This window comes from Accipiter gentilis, chromosome 1 (genome assembly GCF_929443795.1).
Source record: "Accipiter gentilis chromosome 1, bAccGen1.1, whole genome shotgun sequence".
In the NCBI taxonomy this organism is placed as follows: domain Eukaryota; kingdom Metazoa; phylum Chordata; class Aves; order Accipitriformes; family Accipitridae; genus Astur; species Astur gentilis.
In genome coordinates, this window is record NC_064880.1 from 47,798,380 (window position 1) to 47,821,117 (window position 22,738).

Here is a 22,738-nt window from a genome sequence, read left to right on the forward strand (position 1 = left end):
CTAAGCTAAGGTGGGGGAAAAAAATCTGAGTCAGTTGTTCATGAAACTTTAGATTTGAGCCATTACTATGAGTGGCTCATGCTGTAACTTTAATTATAGGATAATGCCTTTTTTTTTTTTTTTTTTAAGTTTTGAACTGAATAATTTAAAAAACTTGTAACTTGGTTGCTAGGTTTTTAGTAATTTGCAAAGTAAGACGAATTAGTATCTTTGAATGATGTAACATTGCAGATACATACCTTAAAGTTCTAAACAAAAGATACTAATATTAGATGTTGTGGCATGAAAAGAGTGCTGTGCAGAAGATACTGGTGATACTGTTTTAATTTGCCTTTCTGTCCTATGATTAAAGGTATCTGGGTATTGAATAGAATACATAATGAGACTTAAGTGGTTAGAATTAGTTTTCTGCTCCTTCCATTTTTAGTAATGACTTTTCAACTGCTTCTGAGTTAAAGCTTGATAACATTCGTAGAAAGGTATTTGTCTCCTTTCTTTCCTATTGTCTTTTTTTTCCTTACAAATTGTAACTGTAGCTACCAATATTCTGATCATCTGTACTTAAAAATACCATTATGACTTTTTCAGTAAGGTTTGGATTCCTGAAACAAATTTACTTCTCAGTAATATCTTGACTCACAGTCAAAACTTTCAGAAGTAACTAGTGATGTTTGGAGGCAGACACCCTTAAAAATCAGGCTTTTGTACCATGTCTTAGTTGAACACATTAGACTTAGTGTCCTTTTTGAGTTTCCTTCAGGAAGAAGGATTTTTAATTCTTCTCCCACCCCCAACTATGTGTTGCTTTACAGAAATAGGATGAAAGATCAGCTTTTACAAATATGAACTGGATTTCTTTATAGCTGTTCCATGAAGTAGCCTGGAAGAGAGGGATGGTTCCCTCTTCTGCAGTGCTTTTAGGAAGTGCTCCAATAGCAGCAACACTTGAAGTTGTTATTCAGGGGTTCAGTTCACAAATTTACACGGGATTATTTCATTGCAGAATCATGAAGATGTGATGCCCACTTGTGGTAGGGTTGTCAGGTCATTTTATAAAGTATTGTTAGTACCTGCTTGCTGCAAATAGATCACCACTTTTCAGAAGTGAGAGTATATTGACATTTTTTTCCAAAGGAAAACAAACTACTCATTTTTGCAATTTGTTTTATGCACTGGCGTTTAAAGATGTGTTATTCAACTGTATTATACAACCTGCTTTCCTTCCTCAGAATTTTTAATACCTAGACTACTTAATAGCAAAAAGTCTGAGGCTCAACTGGGGTTACTTCCCTGTTTTTGGGGACACCCTCTGTGAATAGCACACACACTCTTTAAATCGGAGAGAGCCCAGTGTATGTATGTAGCTAAACAAAACAATCTGAATTTGAAAGCATGGGGTGATGGTGCGTCAGCACCAAGATGCAAAGAGGAATCGGTTGCTATTAGGTAAGTAAGTTTCTTTCTTGTATGATTTTAGCTCTTTACATTTTAACTGAATTTCACTGCCTGTAATGTGGGCAGGGTGAAAGGCATCAGTAGCTAAAATCTCCCTCTATGTCCTAGAAGATACAAAACAAGCAAGCTGTGCAGACAGCTACTTTACTGCTTTGATCATGTACTTTGTACCTGTAACCCTGACTTCAAGGGATCATGTTTAAGTAGTGAAGGGGTGGTCCAGCCAATAATGCCATTCAGTCCTGTTTGGTTACTTGGTGTTTACTAGCAGTAATGGTAGAGAGAAGTATTTTACTAGCAACTGCATAATTAGTGTTTAACTCAAAATCTCCAAATCGCTACCTAGCCATTGCTGGCTCTCATTTACTGCTTTATAGGCAAATTTGAATCGGCATTCCAGAGATGGAAGGTCCCACGTCATGTTTTCTGTTCTGTAAACTGCTCATGAGATGGTGTATTTTGAAATTATCTCTCTTGTAGATTTATTTTGAACTGTAAATATTTGTATTAGGCTGACATAAAGCTACATCCGAAGTGGTTGATGCTTATTAGCAATGGCTGGTTTTGAGACAAAAGGCAGCACATTACTTGGGTAGTATAGCAATGTGTCCGGTCAAAAGTGAGAATTGACAAGTCCTGTATTACATAAAATCTGTGGGGTTTATTCATCTTATAAAGTGATTACTAACTGTGAAATAACTTTCTGAACACAAATTTAGATAAAAGATGACAGCTGCTGAGAGCACGGCAACTGAAGCCACTTTTGGTTTAATAATATGGAGTGGCCTGACTTTATTTATGAGCTGTTGGATTCGGGGCCGTAACACTGTCTGAGAGGTTTACATTTCTCACAGTGAACCGGTCTCTTTTTCAGCTGCTTCCTGGCTTCCTTTTTAAAGGGGTTTCAGGTGACATATTTAGGGCGTTCACTTTTAATAAAAATGCTTCGGTTGCCCAAAAGATATTGGGAGAAGAAAACTCTCTTTAAGAAGGCGGCATTTCCAGTTGCCGTGATAATGAGGGCCCAGTTACCATGAGACCTAACTTAGAGGTTGATTAAAAATCTTATCTGAACTACAATTACTGTAGGAACATCAGCTAAAGTTCAACTAGCTTCTGCTTCGTAATGGCCAGGGATAAAACTATTACAGTTGCAATAATAGCTGTAGTTGTAATCAAGCAGTTGTAATAGTTGTAATCAAGCTATACTCATAGCTTGTTAACCCAATGATTGTACTTGCTTTTCTGTTCTTGAATAAAGGCTGTTTCTCACTCTTAGTGTGTTATTCAGGAAATGTATTTCTATATTCTGTAAGTTAACTTATATTAACATTGATTTCTTTTTAATTATGTAAATATTAAGAAGCATGCTTCTTTTTTTATCTACTGTTTCAGAGGATTTCTGTGTAATGAGACAATCTGCTACGGCAGGTGTGGGTTTTCTGCTGAGTGCTGCATTTCTGTCAGACCACTCTCTATGCAGAGGTGAAATCGTGAAGCTAAAAATAGAGCATTCTTTGGAACGCTGTGGGGAACCTTCTTGGCAGTCAATTTATGTCGTTCCAGTTCTCTCTGCTTGCAAAATTGATCATGTATGTCTCCAGAAGTGCCAGAAAAAGCTGAAAAATATTCACAGCTACATTGCAATTTCTGGGAAATGAAGGGTTTAGGTTGCAGATGTATTGATTGGATCTCTCATATACCGCAACTTCACATTCTGCTGCTTTTTAGGTGCCATAGATCATTTTGTAGCAAAGTACATTTACGCATTTTGTTTATTACGGATATGAGATGGATTTTTGTGCACAGGTCAAACTTAAATTGAGTTATTAAAAATTCTAATTACTAATCCTAATTCAAGCATGCATTGCTCTGAAATTTTGTATGCTACTCTGAAAATATTTATAGTGTGTTGTGCATTTCTAATGAATAGCTCTCTTGGTTTTAACAAACTGAACCTTCTTTTTAATTTTCTGAAGCAATAGTTGATTAGATTAGCAGTCTTTTTTTAGTCTTTGTTGTTGCAGTTTCTATAGAGACAGCCAGCTGAGGCTGTTAATTCGCGATGTTCATTGTACACTGTATGTATGTAATCAATGAACATTGGTGGGTTTTGTTTACAAAAGAGTTTCATGTTAACGGAATTATTTTCAAAATAGACTGTGCAATTTCTTTAAACACAGTTTAAAAAAAAAAATCCACGTGAGTTTTTGCAGCTGTATTTGCTTCGTTATAGTTCCATACCAAGGTAGGGAGCATGGGGAATGTCAAGGTCGGTAGAATGTGAATGTGTCCAAGTTAAATACAGACTCTTCTTGCCGTCAGTGCATCTTGACAAGCCCAGTTTTGTTACTCTGGAGCGATAACTGGCTTTGTCTCAGAAACACTGATAGTGATGGGTTTTTGCTGATGTGGTAAGTAGCACCTGTATAACAGAATATGACAAAAAGAACTTTACTTGTGTTCTGCATGTGTTTTGATCATGGTAGCAGTTACCTACTATACGCTTTATAAAAAAATAAAAAAAATAAAGCGGAGGCTAAGGTTGGACCTAATAAATGCACAGATTTCCTGTTTGGCATTCACGCTTGGGGGTTTTTTTGGTTTTGGTTTTTTGGGGGGTTGGAGGGTTTTTAGGCCTTTTTGAAAGTTAGCAGAGGATACCAGTTTAAGCAATAACAAATTGTTGTAGAGGCACTACAGAGGGGTGAATATGAAAATCTTTTTTTCCCCAAGATAACTTTGAATATAAGTTGTCTTCCACTGTATGCAAACATGGCTTTTACCTGGAAGATTTTTCTCAGTTCCCAGTTGTTTTTAGCATTACAGATTTCAGTGGAAATTGCCCTTTTTAAAAAGATGTGCACATGTGCCTTACACGAATTTTCTTGAAGTGTGATTCAGTTTTGAATCATAGTCAAGATGCCCTCATCGCTAGGGCACCTGAGGTAGTAGCAGAATTTAATGTAACTAGAATTTCAAAGTTAAAGTACTTAGAATGGCCTTGTTCATAATAATAGGCAATTAATTGGTTTTGATATTATCTAGCATGCTTTGTTCAAATGCTTTCAGCTTTTACCTATCAAATCAAGGTGTTAATGCATGTAACTCACTTAGAGTGTAAATAAATATTGCAAGCATGTGAGAGCAGCATTGCAAATAGTATGTATAGTAAGTATTTCATGCTGGATCCAAATGAATAAATCTGTTAATTTTAATGTTGTCTTCTTTTTATATGCATGATAAGTTCAACTCTTATGAAATTGCCAGATTTAAAAAGCCATTGGAAAATGCTACACATACATTTTCACATAGGCAACTGTGTATGAAATGTGTTCATTATTTCAAAGTAAGACTTAAATGTATAATTTCAGGTTACCAGGTTTTGCCTAACCAGCAGCAAAACTACCAGGGTTTAGTCGGAGTTCAGCAGTCTCAGAATCAAAATCTGGTCAGTGGCCAACACAACAACGTTGGGAATCAGATTCAGGGTGTGATTGTTCCATATCCTTCAGTGCCATCTTATCAGGTGGGTAATTTATTCTTAACTTTCCAACCATTCTTCTGCATGTTTGAGTGATATTTTTTATTGTTGTTGTTGTTATTGTTATTTTAAGTGCATTGCTTTGTAAATGGTAGAGAGCTGCAAGCAGGTGTCAAAGGTGAATTTGGGGACAGAAATTTAAAAATAAACAAACAAAAACCCCCACAATTGCAGGGAGAAGAAAATCTGTCACGTATGTAGAAGTTCTAGTCCTGTTGAAAGCCAAGTGCTGTGTTAATTGCAATTCAGAGGATGGGGAAGAAAAAGCTCATAAGATTTCCCTCCCCACCACCCCACTTTCTATTATAGAGAATATCTCTTTTGTTAATTGATGGAGTCGCTTGGAACTGACATTTCCATTTTGGGGGAAGAAGATAAGTTTTGGGTTTTTTTAATAAAGCACTGTTATTTCAAGTACTGTTATCACTAGTTTTCTGGATTTATAGAGAACTCCAGCACATCTTTCAGTTTCTGTTTTCTTAAAAAAATCTTATATAAACTAGGTGATGGTTAAGAGGCAGAAAAAAACATCGTCTGCAGAAAAAAAATTGTAACGTGGCCTCAATTTTAGGTTTCGGTGCCTCAAGGTTCCCAAGCAGTGCCCCAGCAGACATACCAACAGCCTGTTTTAATTCCCAGTCAGTCAAATCAAGGATTACCCACAACAGGAATGCCAGTTTACTACAGTGTCATTCCATCAGGTCAACAGAATAATTTAAGGTGAGTTTAACTCAGTTATTTGATTTCTGAGCAACTAGGCTTAATTGCCTTGTAACTGACAGGATTTGCTATAGTATTGCATATATTAAAATGTATTTTAAAGGCAGACTTACAGACACTTTTATTTATTTTTGCTCTTATGCAATTAACTGAGACAACTAGTACTGCTTTAATTGGGAGATACGGGTTAGACTGGAGAACATTGTTTCCATATCACTTTCAGCAATACTTTACTACAGTTCCACGTCTTAAGTTTTCTGCATTCCTTTTCTTACAATTGAAACACCAGCATGTTCAGTAGCAATGCCTTTTTGCAGTAACATTTAAGATGACTATCTGTACTCACTTGGTTTTGTCAAAGATACCACTTTAATAAGGTGTAGAGAAAAGAGAATTTGAATCCCAGAAAAAGACTGCCTTTTTCGGAGCTTTGTCAGGAAGGAGCTCAGCTTAATTTGTCTGTGCTGCTAACGAGGCCTGCTGGCACAAAGCTGGCTATGAAACAAGTATAGGAACTTTTTCCTGTGCTCGGCTTTTGTTTGGTAAATAACTGGCTTTTTTTACCTACCTTGGTAACAGCGAATTGGTCTACATGTACAGACCTCCCTGTGTATACATCTGTGTCCCCTGCACAATGCGAGTATTTGTTGAGAGAACAGATAGGAAGATAACCTAAAAGTATTAATTAGGATTAATGCTTGTTACAAGTTTTTCTTTCTCTAGTTTTTTTGAACTTACAAATGTGCCATTTAAAAATACCTTGCTTGCAGCTTTTAAACAAGCAGCAACAGTATGAAGCTTGCTTCATCCTTTTGTGAGTGCAGACTTAAATAGAATTTGTGTCATCGCTGTGTGGCTTAATCTACTTAAATCTGAATTATTCTTCTTTGTATCTGAAGGTTCTTTTTATCCTTTTCTTCTGTAGTTCTATTTGAGGTTCAGTGAAGTCGTATGTAGACATAAACCCAGACTTTTTTGAAGGAAGTTTTGTTGCTTGATCTTTTGTGTCATTTAGAATGTCCCTCTCTTTTGAACAGGGAAACATTTGTTAGGAATTCAGAGCAGACTAGCAACTAATGACAGCATCTTGCTTTTATCAAAATAGTTCTGTTGCAGCACTTTGACAAGGAAACCAGAATACTGTTCTGCAGGAACTGAATAGTCTCAAACATACAGGTCACTATTGAAAACTATAATCAGTAGACAGATGAAAAGCTGTGTGAGAGCACACATCCCATGCAGATATAAAACCATCTGGTTTAGATTTCACTGAGTCTTGTCTGCTTTAATGGAAAGGAATCTTTAAATTAAAATTATATAATTGAACTGTGGGACAAAGGATGGAACAAACTTCTTGTGACAACATAAGTAAAAATGGTAAGTCTGACAGGATTACAGCTGCTTTTTTTTCCACAATTCAAAGTAATAAAGTATTTTTTTCTTATTCCCTCAGAATGTTTACTTTATCTATTAGTACAGAAATGAAGTACAGGATTCTATAGGCACCATTCTGATTGTGGTCCACCAACCTGATGTTCTGGCTCTAGCAGTATGAGCAGTTAGTGGTATGATAGAATTTGCCCATGTCTGCTACTTACCTGTTTTTCCCCTGATTGCCCTGAAAAATACCTGGCATAAATGAACTTTTAAAGTTATCCTTTTCCTACATATTACAAACAAATGAAAGGTGGTTTATCTCCTTGAGTCATCTTCCTTTTCCCACAGCCTATTCGGTAAAGGCGATCATCTCTTTAAGCTGTGTTACTTTAGACTGAAGCAGAGGTGTGCTCGTTTGGTGTGCTGGATGAGCTGGCTCAGCTGCATGGGGCCAGCTTCCAGCTGAGGGACTGCATCTGAAATCCCCATGGCAGGTTCTATGGTGATCATTTAACTGAGAGCTAATTCTAGTTAATTGGGCAAGACAACAATTTGTCTTTTTATTATGATTAATCTACCTGGTTTTATACTGATACAGCACTATTGACACAAAAATAGTATATCAATGTAGGTGAATTAGTACAGCTTCTTAGTGTGTATGCAGGGCATAAGGTTTTGCCAAGGGAGAGATATGAAACTTCAGTTTTCTGAAGTATGAGTAGATTTGGGGGTAGGTGGGAATATTATTGATTTTAAAATTAACAACATGTCAGCAATTTGCAGTACGTGTAGACAGCAAATGCAGCAGTCATGATTAAATAAATGAGTGTAGCATAAATGCCTGTTAGTCATGTTCTTTTTATTATTATTATTATTACAGTTCACCAGTAGGATATTTGCAGCCTCCTGGATCAGAGCAGATACAGTTTCCTAGAACATCATCACCATGCAGCTCACAGCAGCTTCAAGGACAGCAGTGCACAGGTTGGGGGGATAAAGTTGTTTGGTTTTTTTATAAGACTTCAAAAATGTCTAGCTATTATTATGCTGGGTGATTGGATATTTGCTATTAATGGTTTGATTCAGAATTAACTACTGTACTATATTTCCTTCTGTGTTCCATTTTTGAAGTTATATTGGAGGCAGGTTAACTTGACATGTCAATTTGTTTATCATTGAAAGCTCTGAAGTTACTTTCTTAGAATTCACTAACATACATCCTAATGCTTTGCCTGTCTGCTTGTGAGTTGATACAGACATGGGAACTATACGTTGTCAGCAGAATGACTTTCATCTTTTCCCGAATAGCTACATGGGTCTGAAAATGTTGAGATTTGGGGTTTCATTTGATAGAACAAGCAAGGTACATTTTGGAAGCAGTATACTTGGTTCTTCTACTCAAGAAGCATTCTAGATTTCACTTTATGGAGTAGGAGTAGCCATTTCCTTAAGAGTTACTGAGAAGAGGGTGAAAACTGTAAGTGTTCTGGGTTTGGATAGAGAAGAGAGGTCGCTTTTTGACCTGCTGAAAAGCCAAATGAGATACTCCAAAGCTGTGTCGGGTGTTTTGGTTTTGTTTTTATGGTAGCCTTATTTACTGCTTTTACTTTCATAGTTTATAGCAACCATTCAAGTCAGAAGCCATCACCTCCTACATTATTGCCACCTTCATCAAAGTCAAAGCCGCAACAGGCTGCTTCCATTGTGCACTACAGCATAGTGTCTCCACCCTCATCATGTAAAAGTTCACCCACTGGTCTTTCCATCATGCAGCCAATAAAAGGTATATTTTATTGGGATTTTCATCTAAGCCATTCTGTCTAGAATCTGTTGTAAATTATCAGATTGACTTCATGGCTAACTGCTAGAACAGCTGCAACTTGAGTGGCATCTCTGCAACTACTTTTTTTGTAATTCTTCATCTGAATTGCTATAACTGTAACTTTTAAAATGACAACTTGGAACTTAAGTGAAACAATAGCCAGCTTCATGGGGGCAGCCGGGCGACAGCCTTCAGTAGATAAGTGTCGCTTAGCAGAAGCACTTAAGTCCAGTTCGGAATGTTTTGATCTACAAAATATTTGGATGATTTTTAGATGGTGTATAAATAGCAGCCTCAATGGTGTGTGACAACAGTGGTGACATAGACCTTGTCGTATCCATGAAATGTTTATAAATGTTAATATCCAAACACTTAAAAACTCTCAATTTCCAACTATAAAACTGATGGACTGGTCAGGAAATGAAAAGCACCAGGCTTAGCCTCCAAACGAGGTTATAGAATGATCCTGTGATCATAGCGGTACTGTCTTTATTTTACCAATAGGGAATTTGAAACATTCAAGGTTTGGTTGGCCAAAAAAGGGTAGTCTCAAATACTGCTACCTCAGTATTTTGCAAGCAAGCAATAGATTAAACACCCCCTAGGTCAATGACCTAGATTCCACTACAGATGTGGTGTTTCTTACAAACATTTATCTTTCAAGATATTTTTTAGAGCCTGTTTATTAGTAAATAGATAACATGCACTTAAGTGGCAGGATAGCTGGATTAGCAGTGCATTACAGTTCACGGGCAGGTTTCGTTTTGTTTCCATTTTGCTTCAAGTTTGTTTGGCTTTAGTTCTGGAAGACTGTCATTTCAGGATGTCTGAAATTGGTCTCGTGCTAGTTTGTTCTTCTATTCTCCTAATCTATCCTGGAAGTGCTGGTTTTACGCAGTTTTGAAGGCCTGGTTCAAACTTCTTAAACTTCTTAAGCGATTTAAAGAAGTTTGGGGAAGGGGGAAGCCCTCTATGACATAGGGAGGACAAATTTTGAAAGAAAGAAAAGCATGCTTTTTGGTGAGCAATACTGAATGATGAGTCAAGGCCACTGAGGTAAGGACAATGAGGATATAAGCAGACAAGCAGCAGAGTTGTGTTTCTCTTCATTTGAAAAAGTTAAGAGGACCAGACTGCAAATCTGGGAAGCCTTTCAAGGATTTCTTCTGGGTTTCCCTTCTCATGGGTTTTGACAGGTGATAAAGTGTCTGCAAACTGACTTACGTGTTCTGTGATGCTTCATTTTGTCAGGATTCTTGTTTAGGAAAAGAATTCCATTTATTTTCATTTACTGAAATGCTGTGGAACTAGAAGTAGTAGAAAGAACAAGTTTTTCTGCATGTACAAAGTTTTCTTTTGCAGTTTAAATAGCATTTTCAGGTTGTGACACTTTTCTAGAAATGGTGCTGTAGATGGTTTCAAAAGACAATCATGTTTTTGTTGGGTGTTCAGTTCTCACAGAACAGAGATAAGTCAAAAAAGCATGCCAGAGTGCTGCAGAATAAAAGACTGTAATATTAAAAAATAGTAAGATGCAAGTATAATTTTTAATATTGATAAATATATGCATAAAATTAAACCAATTTTCATGTGTAAAATGTAGAGTGTATAGAGATGTTTGTCTGGTACATCTCAGGTGTACATATAGGGATTACATCAGTTTATGGCTTTACCACTTGGCAACTACTGTGTTACATATTATTCTGATTACCTTGTAGATATTCATAAACAGAGTTACGTTTTATTTTGTTGTGCAGTGAAATGGAAATATTCGCAGTGTGGCCCTTAAGGACAGAGCAGGGATTCTTAAATTTATATCCTTTGCTAAAGTTGGCCAGATGTCTTGTTGCTGCCATTTCAATCTGTAACACATGGGTAGAACTGCTTGCCATTAAACAGAAAGTGCAGATGTGAAAATGTTGCTAATACTGCTTCATTTATTTTTATAAATATCAATTCAGTAAATATTTCAGAATACAATTTACAAAAGCTAATATAGTTTTAATATTCTGAGTTCATTATTCTACAGTTTGGATTGCTTTTCAAAGGAGTCTGGGTTTTTTTGTGGACCCCAGGGGCAGTGAAAACAAAAGCCCATTTTAAAAAATACAACATAAAGGCATTTTACAATCTGTATCTGACTGCTCCTAGCTGATGCTGTGATGCAGGTAGTAAGCTGAGAAGATTGTAGACTCCCTCTTAAAAGGTGGATGATTAAATGGTGTTTAAACCATGTGTTTTAATTGTGGTTTCTGAGAAATGCTGTGAACGGTGGGTAGAGCAGAGAAGGAAATAGCAAACAACCATTTACAAGTAAACAGGATGTTATATAAATACCTGGGACAGAGCCAGTCAAAGGGGGAAGACAGCTTCTCTCTCGGGCAGGCTGTCGTCACAACTTCTCATGCGAAACCTCCCGGAACAGCGTTGGCTGTTCAGCTGTTCTCCACCAACTTTGGCATTTCTGTAGCTACTGCAGCAGCCAAGTGGTACAGGATGTGGGGATCAATTTGCAGTCTCTGCCCAGAAAAATGTTCCTATATAGAACTTATAAATAGGGGTAATTTTGCCTCAGACTAAAGATTGATTCTAGGTCTTTCTGATGTATGCTATCATACCAGAGAAAACATTTTGAGTCTGTGTTGCTGTGTATCATGTAAAACTAACTAGGTAACTTCTATTTTTAAATAAAGCATATTTTTGCTCAATACCATGTCTTCTTCAACACATTGTACTGACAGTAACTACAGTGAATGTTGAATACTTTCAATTGCTATAAAATAGAATGATTCCTTTCAAAAATATTCTCAATAATGAGTTTCAGTGGTTCCACTATCTTTTCTAGTTCCAGGAAGCCCTCTCTAAGTGAACTATCGCAGATTTATCTGATAGTGGAAATGTAATTGTACTGCTCTAGCTTTCTAGAATTCAGCAGCTTATTTAGTAAAACATTCATTATGTTATTTCCCTTTTTAATTCATGTCTGTTCTGCTAAAATGAACATTGAAATGTGGGACAAACTAACTGTAGCCTACTGATTTCTTGTCTTGTAGCAGTAGCACCACCACCAGGTGGAGGAGTAGTAATGATGCAGCTAAATATACCTAACAATCCTCAGCCTCGGAACCATTCACCTCCACAGTGGAAACAGAATAAGTATTACTGTGATCATCAAAGGGGGCAGAAGTCCACAGAACTTAGCACTTTAGACAGTGCTGCGCAGGTATGAGGTTTTTCTTTTGTTTTCCAGGATGACTTAAAATTTGCATAAATTGCATCTCTGCATGTTTGTGGGGTTTTTTCAACAGTTCTTTTTGGGGAATAGAAATCTGCTCTGATAATACTCAGTATAACTATTTTAACTTTCCTTCAGTCTTTGAATGCTGTAGGTTGTTCAGCTTGTTCAACTAGGTACCTTTTAAAACACTAACTTATTGTTTATTCCAGTTGCAGCATAGTCCTCAACTAGGTAGTCCTGTCACCTCACCGGCCCAATCACCAGCACCAGCTCAGCTATCAAACATGAAGAACATCCGTCCCACATTAACACCTCTTTCTATCGTGTCCCAGTTTTCTAGACCTTTTGTCCCTGGACAAGGTATATTTTTAGTTCACTAAAATGTGTGTATGTTTTCTAATTTAAGTGGTTTTAAATACAAGTTATGTGAGGATTTTCTGACAAACTGGGGCTCACTTTAGTAGTAATGCTATTGAAGCAGGATCATAAAAAATTACCCACTCAAGCATCATGTAAAATTTCACCTTATCTCTCTGCACCAATACCGTCCCCCGTATTCTCAAAAGCTTTTGATCTTGCTATTGTGAGAGCTTCTGTAAAAACCACTAGCTTTCTCATATGCGAAACTCCCCATTTCAGCATTCAAAATATTAATAAAATGTTTTATATAATTCAGCTTCAAGTTTTAACCATAATCAAGAACTTGACACACACTGTCACAAAGGATGTAATTTTAGAGCTACAAAGATAAAATAAATAATGCGGGACTAGCTGATCTTAATACACTAGGTGGGCCTATTATCTTTTGGGGGAATGGAAATAGAAATGCAATGTCGAGATGAATGTTCTGCCAAACTCACTTATTGATGATGCACTGCATCAAACCACTGCCTAAGCGAGAATTCTCCCTTCCTTTGTAGAAAAACTAGCGAGATGGGACTAGAGCCTCTAGCCAATACTGTTGCTACTTCAATTAGTATTTCAGGTAGTACCCACCCAAGGACAGAAGAAAATTCCTTCTAGAAGAATTTCAGTCCTCTGCTGCCATGTTAACAGAAAAACAGAAAATAGGGAGTTTTCACCAAGATGTGATAGTTGGTAACATTTAAAAACCAAACGACAAAAAAACCCTTTGTCCGTGAGCAAAGATATCCTGGTACAGTTCCCAAACTTAGAATTTTAAGGAAAGTTTACTTTAGAACAAAACTTGAAGAGAATTCTGTATGTCTTCCTTATTGATACAGAAAACCTTATTTTCTTGTCTTTGTTGTAGTCTTACCTGCTGCATAATCTTTGTCATTGTGTTGTATTCCAATGTTGTAAAAATTCCAGGTTGCCTGTTGTAAAGTATACCTCTCCATTTTCTTAATCTTCTGCGATTACTAAAAACTTACATTCCATTATCTCTGTGGATCCTTGGAGCAAGTATGAATGTGAAGATGTACCTGGCGCTAATCAGGGATATCATCGTGAAAATGGTTAAATTAGTACACTGACAGGAGCTTTAGCCTTAAGGTCGCTTTGAAATGAGAGGATTTTAGATAAGACTGCAACGAAGAAAAACTTTCAGTGTGTTTTTGAGTGTAATCCTTAAATGCAAGAAAGCTTGTACCTTTTCACCTTGTGATCAGTCCGTGACTGACTGACATTTATTTAATCGTGCCAAATCTTATTTTGTTAGCCTAGCCAAATACACTACTTTGTGCATAGTTATATGCTTTCTCTTCGTGTTAAGATATACATCGTAAGAGGAACTTAGAAGAAGATTTCATACAACAGAAAACCCCTTCTAATTACCTTTCTCTTTAAGGAGATGCCAGATACCCACTGCTTGGCCAACCCCTGCAATACAATCCACCATCTTTGTTACGTGGACAAGTAACAAGCCAACAGGTATTAAAAAGAACAATCTCCTGGCAACACTGAAAAAAACAACTCGGGACTACCATTATAACCACCATGAATAGGGGAATATGTTATTGCATTAGACAAGTAAATGAGTGGAAGGTGCTTGCTTTCCAACAATGGTTTTATTCTGTGTTGATACTTCCCATTGTTCTTGTTGTAATAAAAAAAAAAAGTGAGGAACATTTTCCTGAAATTTAGCTTTCAGCACAGTGTAGGTTATGGATTTTTTTTTTAAGCAATTCACCAGCAGTTCCAAAAATCACACAGAGAACGTTTGCTAAAATGATTTTATTTTATTTGAATAACAATTTCAAAAAAAAAAAAAGGAAATACATGTGGGTATTTCTAAGCAAGGAGCGGGTTGGTTTCTTACAAGAAAAAACTCGAATATTCGTGTTAGCAAAGCTAAGAAGTTTTGCCATCTATTTAATTTTTGGGACAGACACACAGACCCCCTACCTCTCTCAGTTCTACCTAAGATCAGCCAGAAGATGTGATAGATTGGGGTAGTGGGGGGTGGAGGGGAGGTGTTCTTCCAAGAAGATTTAAGGTGATTTTTTACATCATCTCCTCCCTTTCTTCTGAAGCCAAGGATTGAATGTACCTGACTGCAGGATTGCTAAACTCCAAGGCTAAAATTGGACATGAAAATCTTTTCTGTACCATGGTAGCATGGGTTATCTTCTAGATATTCCTCTGCACTGTTTTTCACTGAACTAGAAATGTTAAGACACTGGTGCGTTGTCATTAAAGTACATAATTTATGTCAATCTTTCCAGTGTCAACCTGGAAACAGACATGGAAACAGGGGAAAGAAACCAGCAAAGAAGGCTGCTTCCGCAGATCTTGGTGCAGGAGAACCAGGTATAGAATTGCTGGTTGACACAGTTCTCCAGAAAAATGAATTATGGTGATGGGCTGGGAATGTAACAAGACAAGCAGAGGTGAGAAAGGGCCAGAATGAAGAGTAATTGGACAGAAATGGACATGGCAAACACTGGAAACATAAGGATGGAGAGGAGGACTTGATTTAGAGAGAGGAGAAGAGGGAGGTTAAATGAGACAAGCGTAGTTTTGAAGGCTGGAGAAAAGACCAGAGAAGATCAAGATTGGACAGTACTAAAAGGAAAAGCAAGTTTGTCAGTTTACTGGACATAAGTTCTATTATATTGTTACATTAAATATTGTTATAATAAATATACCCCTGCTTCCTTTTACTTGCATGAAATGTGAAATCAAACATAAACTACAAATTAGTTTGTGCTGCCCTCTTAGTCATGTCCCGTCCCCGTTTCTCCCCCCTCCCCCCCCCCCCCCCCCCTTCTCCTTCTAATAGAAGCAAGCACATACTAAGAGATCTACAGATTAGCTCCTTGGAGTTAGTAAAGATGTCATCCAAATAAAATCTGATATCATCTATCTCTGTATCTTTACCGGAAAGAATTTTTGTTGCAAGTGTTACCTACTATCAAATCTTTGCAGACAGTTACAGATATATCAGCTTTTTCTAACTATTTATTGGAGAGGATTTCTTGAGAGAAGAGGAACTAGTTTTTTAGCACGGTGATGCGTGAAGAGTTAACAGGCAAAGCCAGTGAGATGCTATAGTGAGTTCTCAAACCTGCTGCAAAATAAGGTGTTGATTATTTTATTATTTTTTTCCTCCTCTCGAGGGCCCTCTTTGTATTCTCAGCTTTTGTTTGTACGCTTGTAGCTGTAAGCAGTGCTAAATGTGAAAGCAAAAGGCTCTCTAGAATACCAGAAATGGAATGCCTGTGTATTTGGTATCAGCCAACTGGAGATAGAAGTATGAAATAACTCATTTTCCATTGTGTTTGTTGTATCATTAAGGACAATGACCAATTTAGATTCAATGTTCTTCTTGTTTCAGTTGTGGGAAAAGTTCTAGAAATTACTGAACTGCCAGAAGGCATAACTCGTATGGAAGCAGAAAAACTATTTGGAGAACTTTTAAAAGTTGGTGCCAAGATTCGGTGGCTAAGGGATTCGCAGTGTCTACAAACACAGCAGCAGCACCATCGTCGTTACTGTGGCAGCGGAGACAGTGGTGTGAACACTGAGCCATCCAAACCTAGTGACTTGGCTTCCACTTACACAGTTCTAGCTACGTTCCCTACAATGTCAGCTGCTCAGAATGCATTGAAGAAACAAAGTAGTACCTCAGTGAACAAGTTCAGGCTGAGAACAAGCAAGAAGCACTACGACTTTCATGTTCTGGAAAGGGCTAGTTCTCAGTAGCAGTTCCATCAGTGGACACTCAGCCTTTACTACTTCCATGTCCTCCTCTCCTCAATTGGCTTGATGTTATGGAGTTTCTGTTCTCTTCACAGAGACACCTGGGATGTTTTGTCATATGACATTAGCCACTGAAGACTAAACCCAGTGATCCAGCAAGATGAAGAAAAAATATACAGAGTTAATCCCAGACAATAGCAAGGAATCATCTTTGAGACAGGCAGCTTTCTACAAGGAATGCTGTTGAAATGCCCCCTACTTTTATAGTAGTTTTGTTTTATATTTTTGAATTCTTGTATCAGATCCAAAGTTCTATTGTACAGCAAACGTTCATAAAAATCCATATTCAGATTTGTATTTTATAATCCCTTTTCACAGCCAGCACACAGCTGTCCATTCCAAGGCAGGAACCTGAGGATTGGTAGAAGGGAAAAGAGAACCATTTTCAAGGAATTACACTCATTTTCTAGCAAACTACCCCAAATCTTCAAGTTAACCTGTTCTTTGTCCCTTGTGTTTGGTTGGGTGGTTTTTTTATTAGAAAAAAAAAAATACATAATTTTAGTAACTAACTCCTTAGATGGTCATTTTCTTTCGAGATTCATTCAAGCAATGTCAAAAGAAATTATGAGTAGGTTGTACCCTTGAAGGATTCGCTTCTGATCCAACAAGTTTAATAATTATTTAAAGGGAAATATGAATAGGTTACAAAGAATTTTCACTGAATCACATTTTAATATTTCTTCTTTTCAGCAAAAGTGTGAAGAGACTAAAATGTATCTTCACAGGTGACAAAATGTTTGCACTTTAATTGTGTTCCCACCAGTATGGATCTCTTTCTCTTCCTTTTCACGCTAAGATAATTGTGTTTGATAAGTGCTGGAAACCTTTTTAATGGTTTAAGTTTTCATCATTTGCAGATGCTCACTGGACATTAAAGATTCATTGCACATAAATGAAACAAACTTTTTCAATTTGTGTAATTTGCAAGGCTGTACAATGTGTGCTGATGCAAGCCTTTTTCAGTTCAAGAAAATAAATGTTTACAAACACAAACTTTTTCAGTGCACTTGTTTAAACTTCTAGGAGTCTTCTGAAACCTGGACGAACAAGTATTAATGGTTTAGATACCTTCAAATGTGAGAAAAGAACTTAAAAATAACACAAATATTAGAACTTCTCAAAGAACCACTCTTGCTGTTCCTCCTCTTGAAGCATTTATGTTATCCTGCCCTTCATCATTTTTACATGTTTCCCTATATAAGTAAAAAGAGAAATTGATCAGACAGCATAAGGGACTGCTGCTGATATTTTATTTTTAGCACAGGCACTGATTCACTGTGTAGACGAGCAACTACTTGTTCCCTTCCTAAGGCTATCACTTCGTAAAAGATGCGTTTGTAACTTCCCTAAGTGGAAACTCAACGTAAAGGTTATGTTTAAGAACATATTTTACAGAGGTAAAGAATTTAGGTGCCTAAACCAGCATTAACTTTCATCTTGTGTACAAAAAAATCCTATCCCTGAGCAACCACACATAAACATGTGAAGTGGCAAGAACAGTCCTATGCATGGTCAATTCTTACATCCTTCACGTGATCCATCAAAGTATTTGGAAGAAAACTGACCTGTCTGGGAATAGGGTAGCCTAATAAATCAGGTATATGGGACTTGATTCTGCAAAATGCTGCAGCAACAGGTATTTACATGACTAGAGGTAAACTTAACACTCAGATGTTCCCCTAAAACAGAGGGGAAAATGTTCAGCTTCAAGCCCCTAGCCAAAAGACCAATCTAATTATCTCTCTCTACTTTTCTAAAAGGATGGTACTTGGCATTCACGTTCTTACGCTACTACTTGGCTGAATATGCTGCTTGAATGAGGGGATAGATTTTTTTTTTCCTCGTCCAGTTGGATTGTTATAGTTTATTGCACCCAAAACCAAAGATGATTAAGAACATGAGCTTACGCAGATTATAATATTCCCCTCCTCTGAATAGCACAGAGATAACATGATTAACGCACAAGTTCCGTCACTGCCTCTTGCCGATTCCAGTGCTCGTTTTAAGATTATGGTTTTAATCCTGTAAAAGTAGTTAACCGATTAAAGGTCTGTAATGACAGGTGTCACAGCCCAGAGAGGCAGCTGCCTCCTGTGGCTAACGCATTCCAGGATAAGATTTTTCATAGGTGTAGAAGAGTAGTCAATAGCTGAGAGCTTCCATCTATTCTGAATGACCCAAAACCTAAATCTAACATCAAATCAAACCATTTCCAAAGGATGCTGTGTGACTTGCTTCATTTAATAAACTTCCCCCATAATAACTAGAGAAGAAAACGTAATGAGAGAGATAAGCATGGAGAACACAAGGCAATCCAAACAAAAGGAGGGGAGGGATACACTGAATAGGAATAAGGCCCAGCACATACTTAATTCTTATCAAGTAAGTTGTTAACTGGAGTGCAAATTGCCCTAGAAGAAAAAAATACAACATGTAATAAGCCAGTTCCATTCTAATCCTGAAACTGATACTTGCCTACAGTTACTACAGCCAGGTCATCCTTTCTGCGTATGTTTTCCTCTGTGTTAAACAAGGGCAGTTATATTTTTTTGGTCTGGACATGCTGATATGAGCCACACGGATAACAGGACTTTGGAAGCATCAGAGGGCTCCAATGTCTACAGTGGGCACAGAATTCAAATATTTCTGCTTTAGTCTTGTTTATTCCTGGTTTTGTGCGATTTCATAGTGTCTCCAATAAGTGAACAGGGTGTTAACTCATGTAACCAAGACCATTTGTACCTTCCTGGCTTTTACACTTCCGCCCCTTCTGGTTCCTTAAAACACACAAGCCTAGGGACTGTGTACAAAAACCCTGGCGCTACATTTGTTCCATGGATTTGGATCACATTCTAGAAAGCAAATAAATGCACTTTATGGCATGAAACAGACACATAAAACTAGCGTTCTCAAGCAATTTTCTAGTACTTAAGTGTATTTGAGCTTCCTGTCATATAACATTAGAGCCATTTTTAAAGCAACTAGTGGCAAAAGGAATTAAGTGAGGACTCGCAGTAATGTAATACATTTCACTTGGTTGGGAACATGCCTTATAACTTATAAAGCTGAGGAAAAAGCACTGGAAGAGTAACCAGAAAAGCTGAACCAATCTGGCTATTACCTACGCCACTAAAGGCTATTTCTTGATTTTAATTTCTAATTAATACAGTTATATTACTGCGTAAAATGCATCCCTGAACTGTGAACAGATTCTATGTTATTTCTGATATTACAGTGAAGATGATAACTCAAAATTAAGAAAAGAAAATTTAAGCTCCATAGTCTGGGAACACTCAAAACCACATGGACTTGAGGCTGGATTCAGGTAGATCGTAACAGCACACCTGAGAATCTTACTCACAGCCTCCACATGCTTGCCGAACTACAGCCTCGCATGCCTCATGTTTCAGTAAGACTGGATTGGTATAAAGTGAAACGTTGGTAATAGGCATCTTGCATCTTACCTGAGACTCCTCCCTGAGCAAATTTAACCTATTATAATCTGAAATCCTTTTCTTTCACTCACACACATACACTTAGAAAATTACATAAAAAGAAGAGTAGAACATCTACAAAAAAAGAAATCTAGCACTGAGATATACTGAAGACTGCAGTGGTTAGGTGCTTCTAGCTGCAACTATTCCTAATGCTACTGGCCTTTTGTAGACCATGCATTACGTTTCAAGATCCAGGTGGTACAGGACAGCGGCACATAGATGGGAGTTCAGTTTTGTCAAAGCACAAGAAGTGTTTAGCCTGACGAATCAAATAAGGTACTTCGATACACAACATGCTTTTCACAGTAAGACCATTTTTTTGGTCTTGCACCATTCAAATAGGTCTATATACTTTTCCTATCTAGTAATGCAATCCACTTCCCTCTCCTGGTAGCATAAATAGTTACATTCTCACGCTATGACACTCATTTGTGCCTTAAAACTTCACATTTGAGATGTTTATTGTTTTGAGTTAATCTTGTACCAACTTGTTTGGATGTCTGAAAGGGAGTCATAATTAAAACTTCTTTTATAAATATCTATTTAACTCCACAACGTATTTTTTCCCTAGAAAATTGATACGGGCTGTAATTTCCTGTATTTAGCCCTGAGGCAAAGAATGTTTATATGAAGTTTTGGAGAAAATTGATCAAACCACTTTTATATTACAGGTCATGAAAAATAACTGTAGCTGGAATTTTTATGTATTTCCAGATGAAAAAGGACTTATTTCAATCCCTTCAATGTTTCTACAGCTCAGTCTTCATGAAAGTTGACGTGCTGCCTCTATTCCATGTCCTGCTCCTAATCAACATTTCAGATGTTTTGGGTTTGGGTATTTTTGGCTATTGATGTCAACAAGCATAAACTTAAGAGTGCACAATATCAATGTGACTTCATTTTGGAAGCCTTATTTCTCGGATGTAGCCCAGAACCCTTAAAAGGGCCCAATTTCCAAAATATTCTGAAAATTAAGTCCCTTTAAGTTCTCTTATTCTGAAACCTGAGACCAAAGCCACTATTCACATCTGAAAACTTCAGATGCAAGGCCCAATGTAAATGAAGTTGCCTCTTGGCTGACTTGAAAATGTATGCAATTATGTTCATGAGCCTCCTTTTAGTTCAATGTCTGCCTTGTGTGTTTGGGCTTGTTGGGCTGGAGTTTGGACCTGACTCTGTTTGGCAGCTCCTTATTAGCAAGGGGTTTTTTTTATCCTGCTTGTAACTACTTCACATTTTGCGATGTTTGCCATTTTGTCAAAATTTGTCAGGTTGAAAGTGGATCTTGCTTAAGAGATGATTAAGAAGCATTAAAATTTGGTCCAGGGCACAAACACTTCAGTGTTTGCTGCTTTTTTTTTCATTTTTCAGTCTTAATGGTAAAGCACACGAGCCTAGTCATTATATGGGATGCATGCAACTGCAATGAACTGTTCTGCACTTCTAAAGAGAAACTTGAATGTCAGATAAGACTAGTGCTGTAAACCAAAGAGCTGTATAGGAAAATCTGTATGTTGCTGATAGTTGTATGCTTTTAAAACTGGTATAAATCATAAAAATAAACTGTGCTGCTGTGGATAACGCTTAACAGTGAGGTTTATTCTTAATTCAGTTCCCATGCCCCAGCTAACTGAAAATCTGAATTAGACTAAAGAGTGATGAAAATACACCATGCTGATAGTAGTGAAATTTTTCAGATGCAGGTGCAACAGAGGTGGAAGGCGTGCTAGAAGCTGGCTGCAATAGGGACTAGCTTCAACCCTAAGTGACCAGTTATATCTGAGTTCCCACAATTACTTTACAGCTAACTTTAAAAAAAGAAAAAAGAAAAAAATAAATATTGCACATTACACTTCACTTACAGAGGACCTCAGTTTGAACTTTTGAGGGGGCACACTGGCATTCTGCTTCTTTCTAATATCTTAACTTTTGGAGGGTTAATTAGGGAGATTAATATGCAGCTCTGTCTTGCCCTTCTTATGGTTTCCAAATTAGTTACTCTAAGAAAGAGCATTATTTAGCGTGCTCTGGTAGTCTATCATCACAGTGATTTATACATACTAGGAAATACACCAGAGCTTTTCCCCATGTTTACTCAAATTTGTTGCCTTTTTATTTGGCTTAAACTGATACTTTGATTTGTTAATGAAGCATTGATTGAAGCAACAGTGCAATTTAAAAAAGTCATTCACTAATAAAAATATTTTCCTTTTTAATCCAAGTAGATCTGTGCTGGTTTTGGTGGAAAAAATTAATCTCTTAAAAATGTAAATGACTGTCTTGCGTTGTTTCCCATACTGACTGCTGAATTTGTTTTTTTGTATTCATTTTAACAAACTTGTTGACATTTCCACAAGAGTAATAGATGCAATACACACACATATATAAAATTTGCCTAAGTTAGCCAGCTACAGCAAGGAACTGAATTCTATCAGCTAGAATTCAGCTTATTTCCCAATAAAACTTTCTACTTACTAGTTACGCCTCCTTTTGCCTGGGCCTACCAATTGAAGGCCTCTGCTGTCTCCCAGGAACACCTGCTCTAGGGCCTCTCAGATTAATTATAGCAGCAGAGACACGTGGAACAGCAGCAACTCGGTGGTGACCCTACAGTTAGAGAATTATACTTTTAAAATTGCAATTATTTGAGAATGTAATAAAAATAGTTCCTGATGATGTAAAAGATTGTACACCCGCACAAGAAGTTACCTATCCAGTCATTAGTAAGCCCTTCTACTTTTATGTGGAAACAAAATTTCTTCCTTGCTTGAAGTGGTGTAGAAATTTTTGGAAATTGTATTGTATTTGCAAAATAATTTCCAAAAAATATCGTGTTTAACACTTCACTCACCCTTCTT

General features: G+C 37.1%; 1 protein-coding gene across 3 annotated transcripts in view; it reads left to right on the forward strand.

Moving 5' to 3' along the window:
- R3HDM1 (R3H domain containing 1) overlaps positions 1-17,433 on the forward strand; it is a 90,916-nt gene extending 73,483 nt beyond the window's left edge. For 2 of the 3 annotated variants that reach the window (XM_049809738.1, XM_049809749.1), the window contains 9 exons: positions 4,830-4,984; positions 5,571-5,719; positions 7,977-8,080; positions 8,712-8,879; positions 11,972-12,141; positions 12,366-12,516; positions 13,967-14,049; positions 14,844-14,928; positions 15,956-17,433. In XM_049809738.1, coding sequence (XP_049665695.1) covers positions 4,830-4,984; positions 5,571-5,719; positions 7,977-8,080; positions 8,712-8,879; positions 11,972-12,141; positions 12,366-12,516; positions 13,967-14,049; positions 14,844-14,928; positions 15,956-16,323 — 1,433 coding nt within the window. In that variant the 3' untranslated portion in view covers positions 16,324-17,433. The remainder of the gene's footprint in view (positions 1-4,829; positions 4,985-5,570; positions 5,720-7,976; positions 8,081-8,711; positions 8,880-11,971; positions 12,142-12,365; positions 12,517-13,966; positions 14,050-14,843; positions 14,929-15,955) is intronic. The other variant, XM_049809760.1, reaches the window with a different exon arrangement.
- Positions 17,434-22,738: the final 5,305 nt, after the last annotated feature.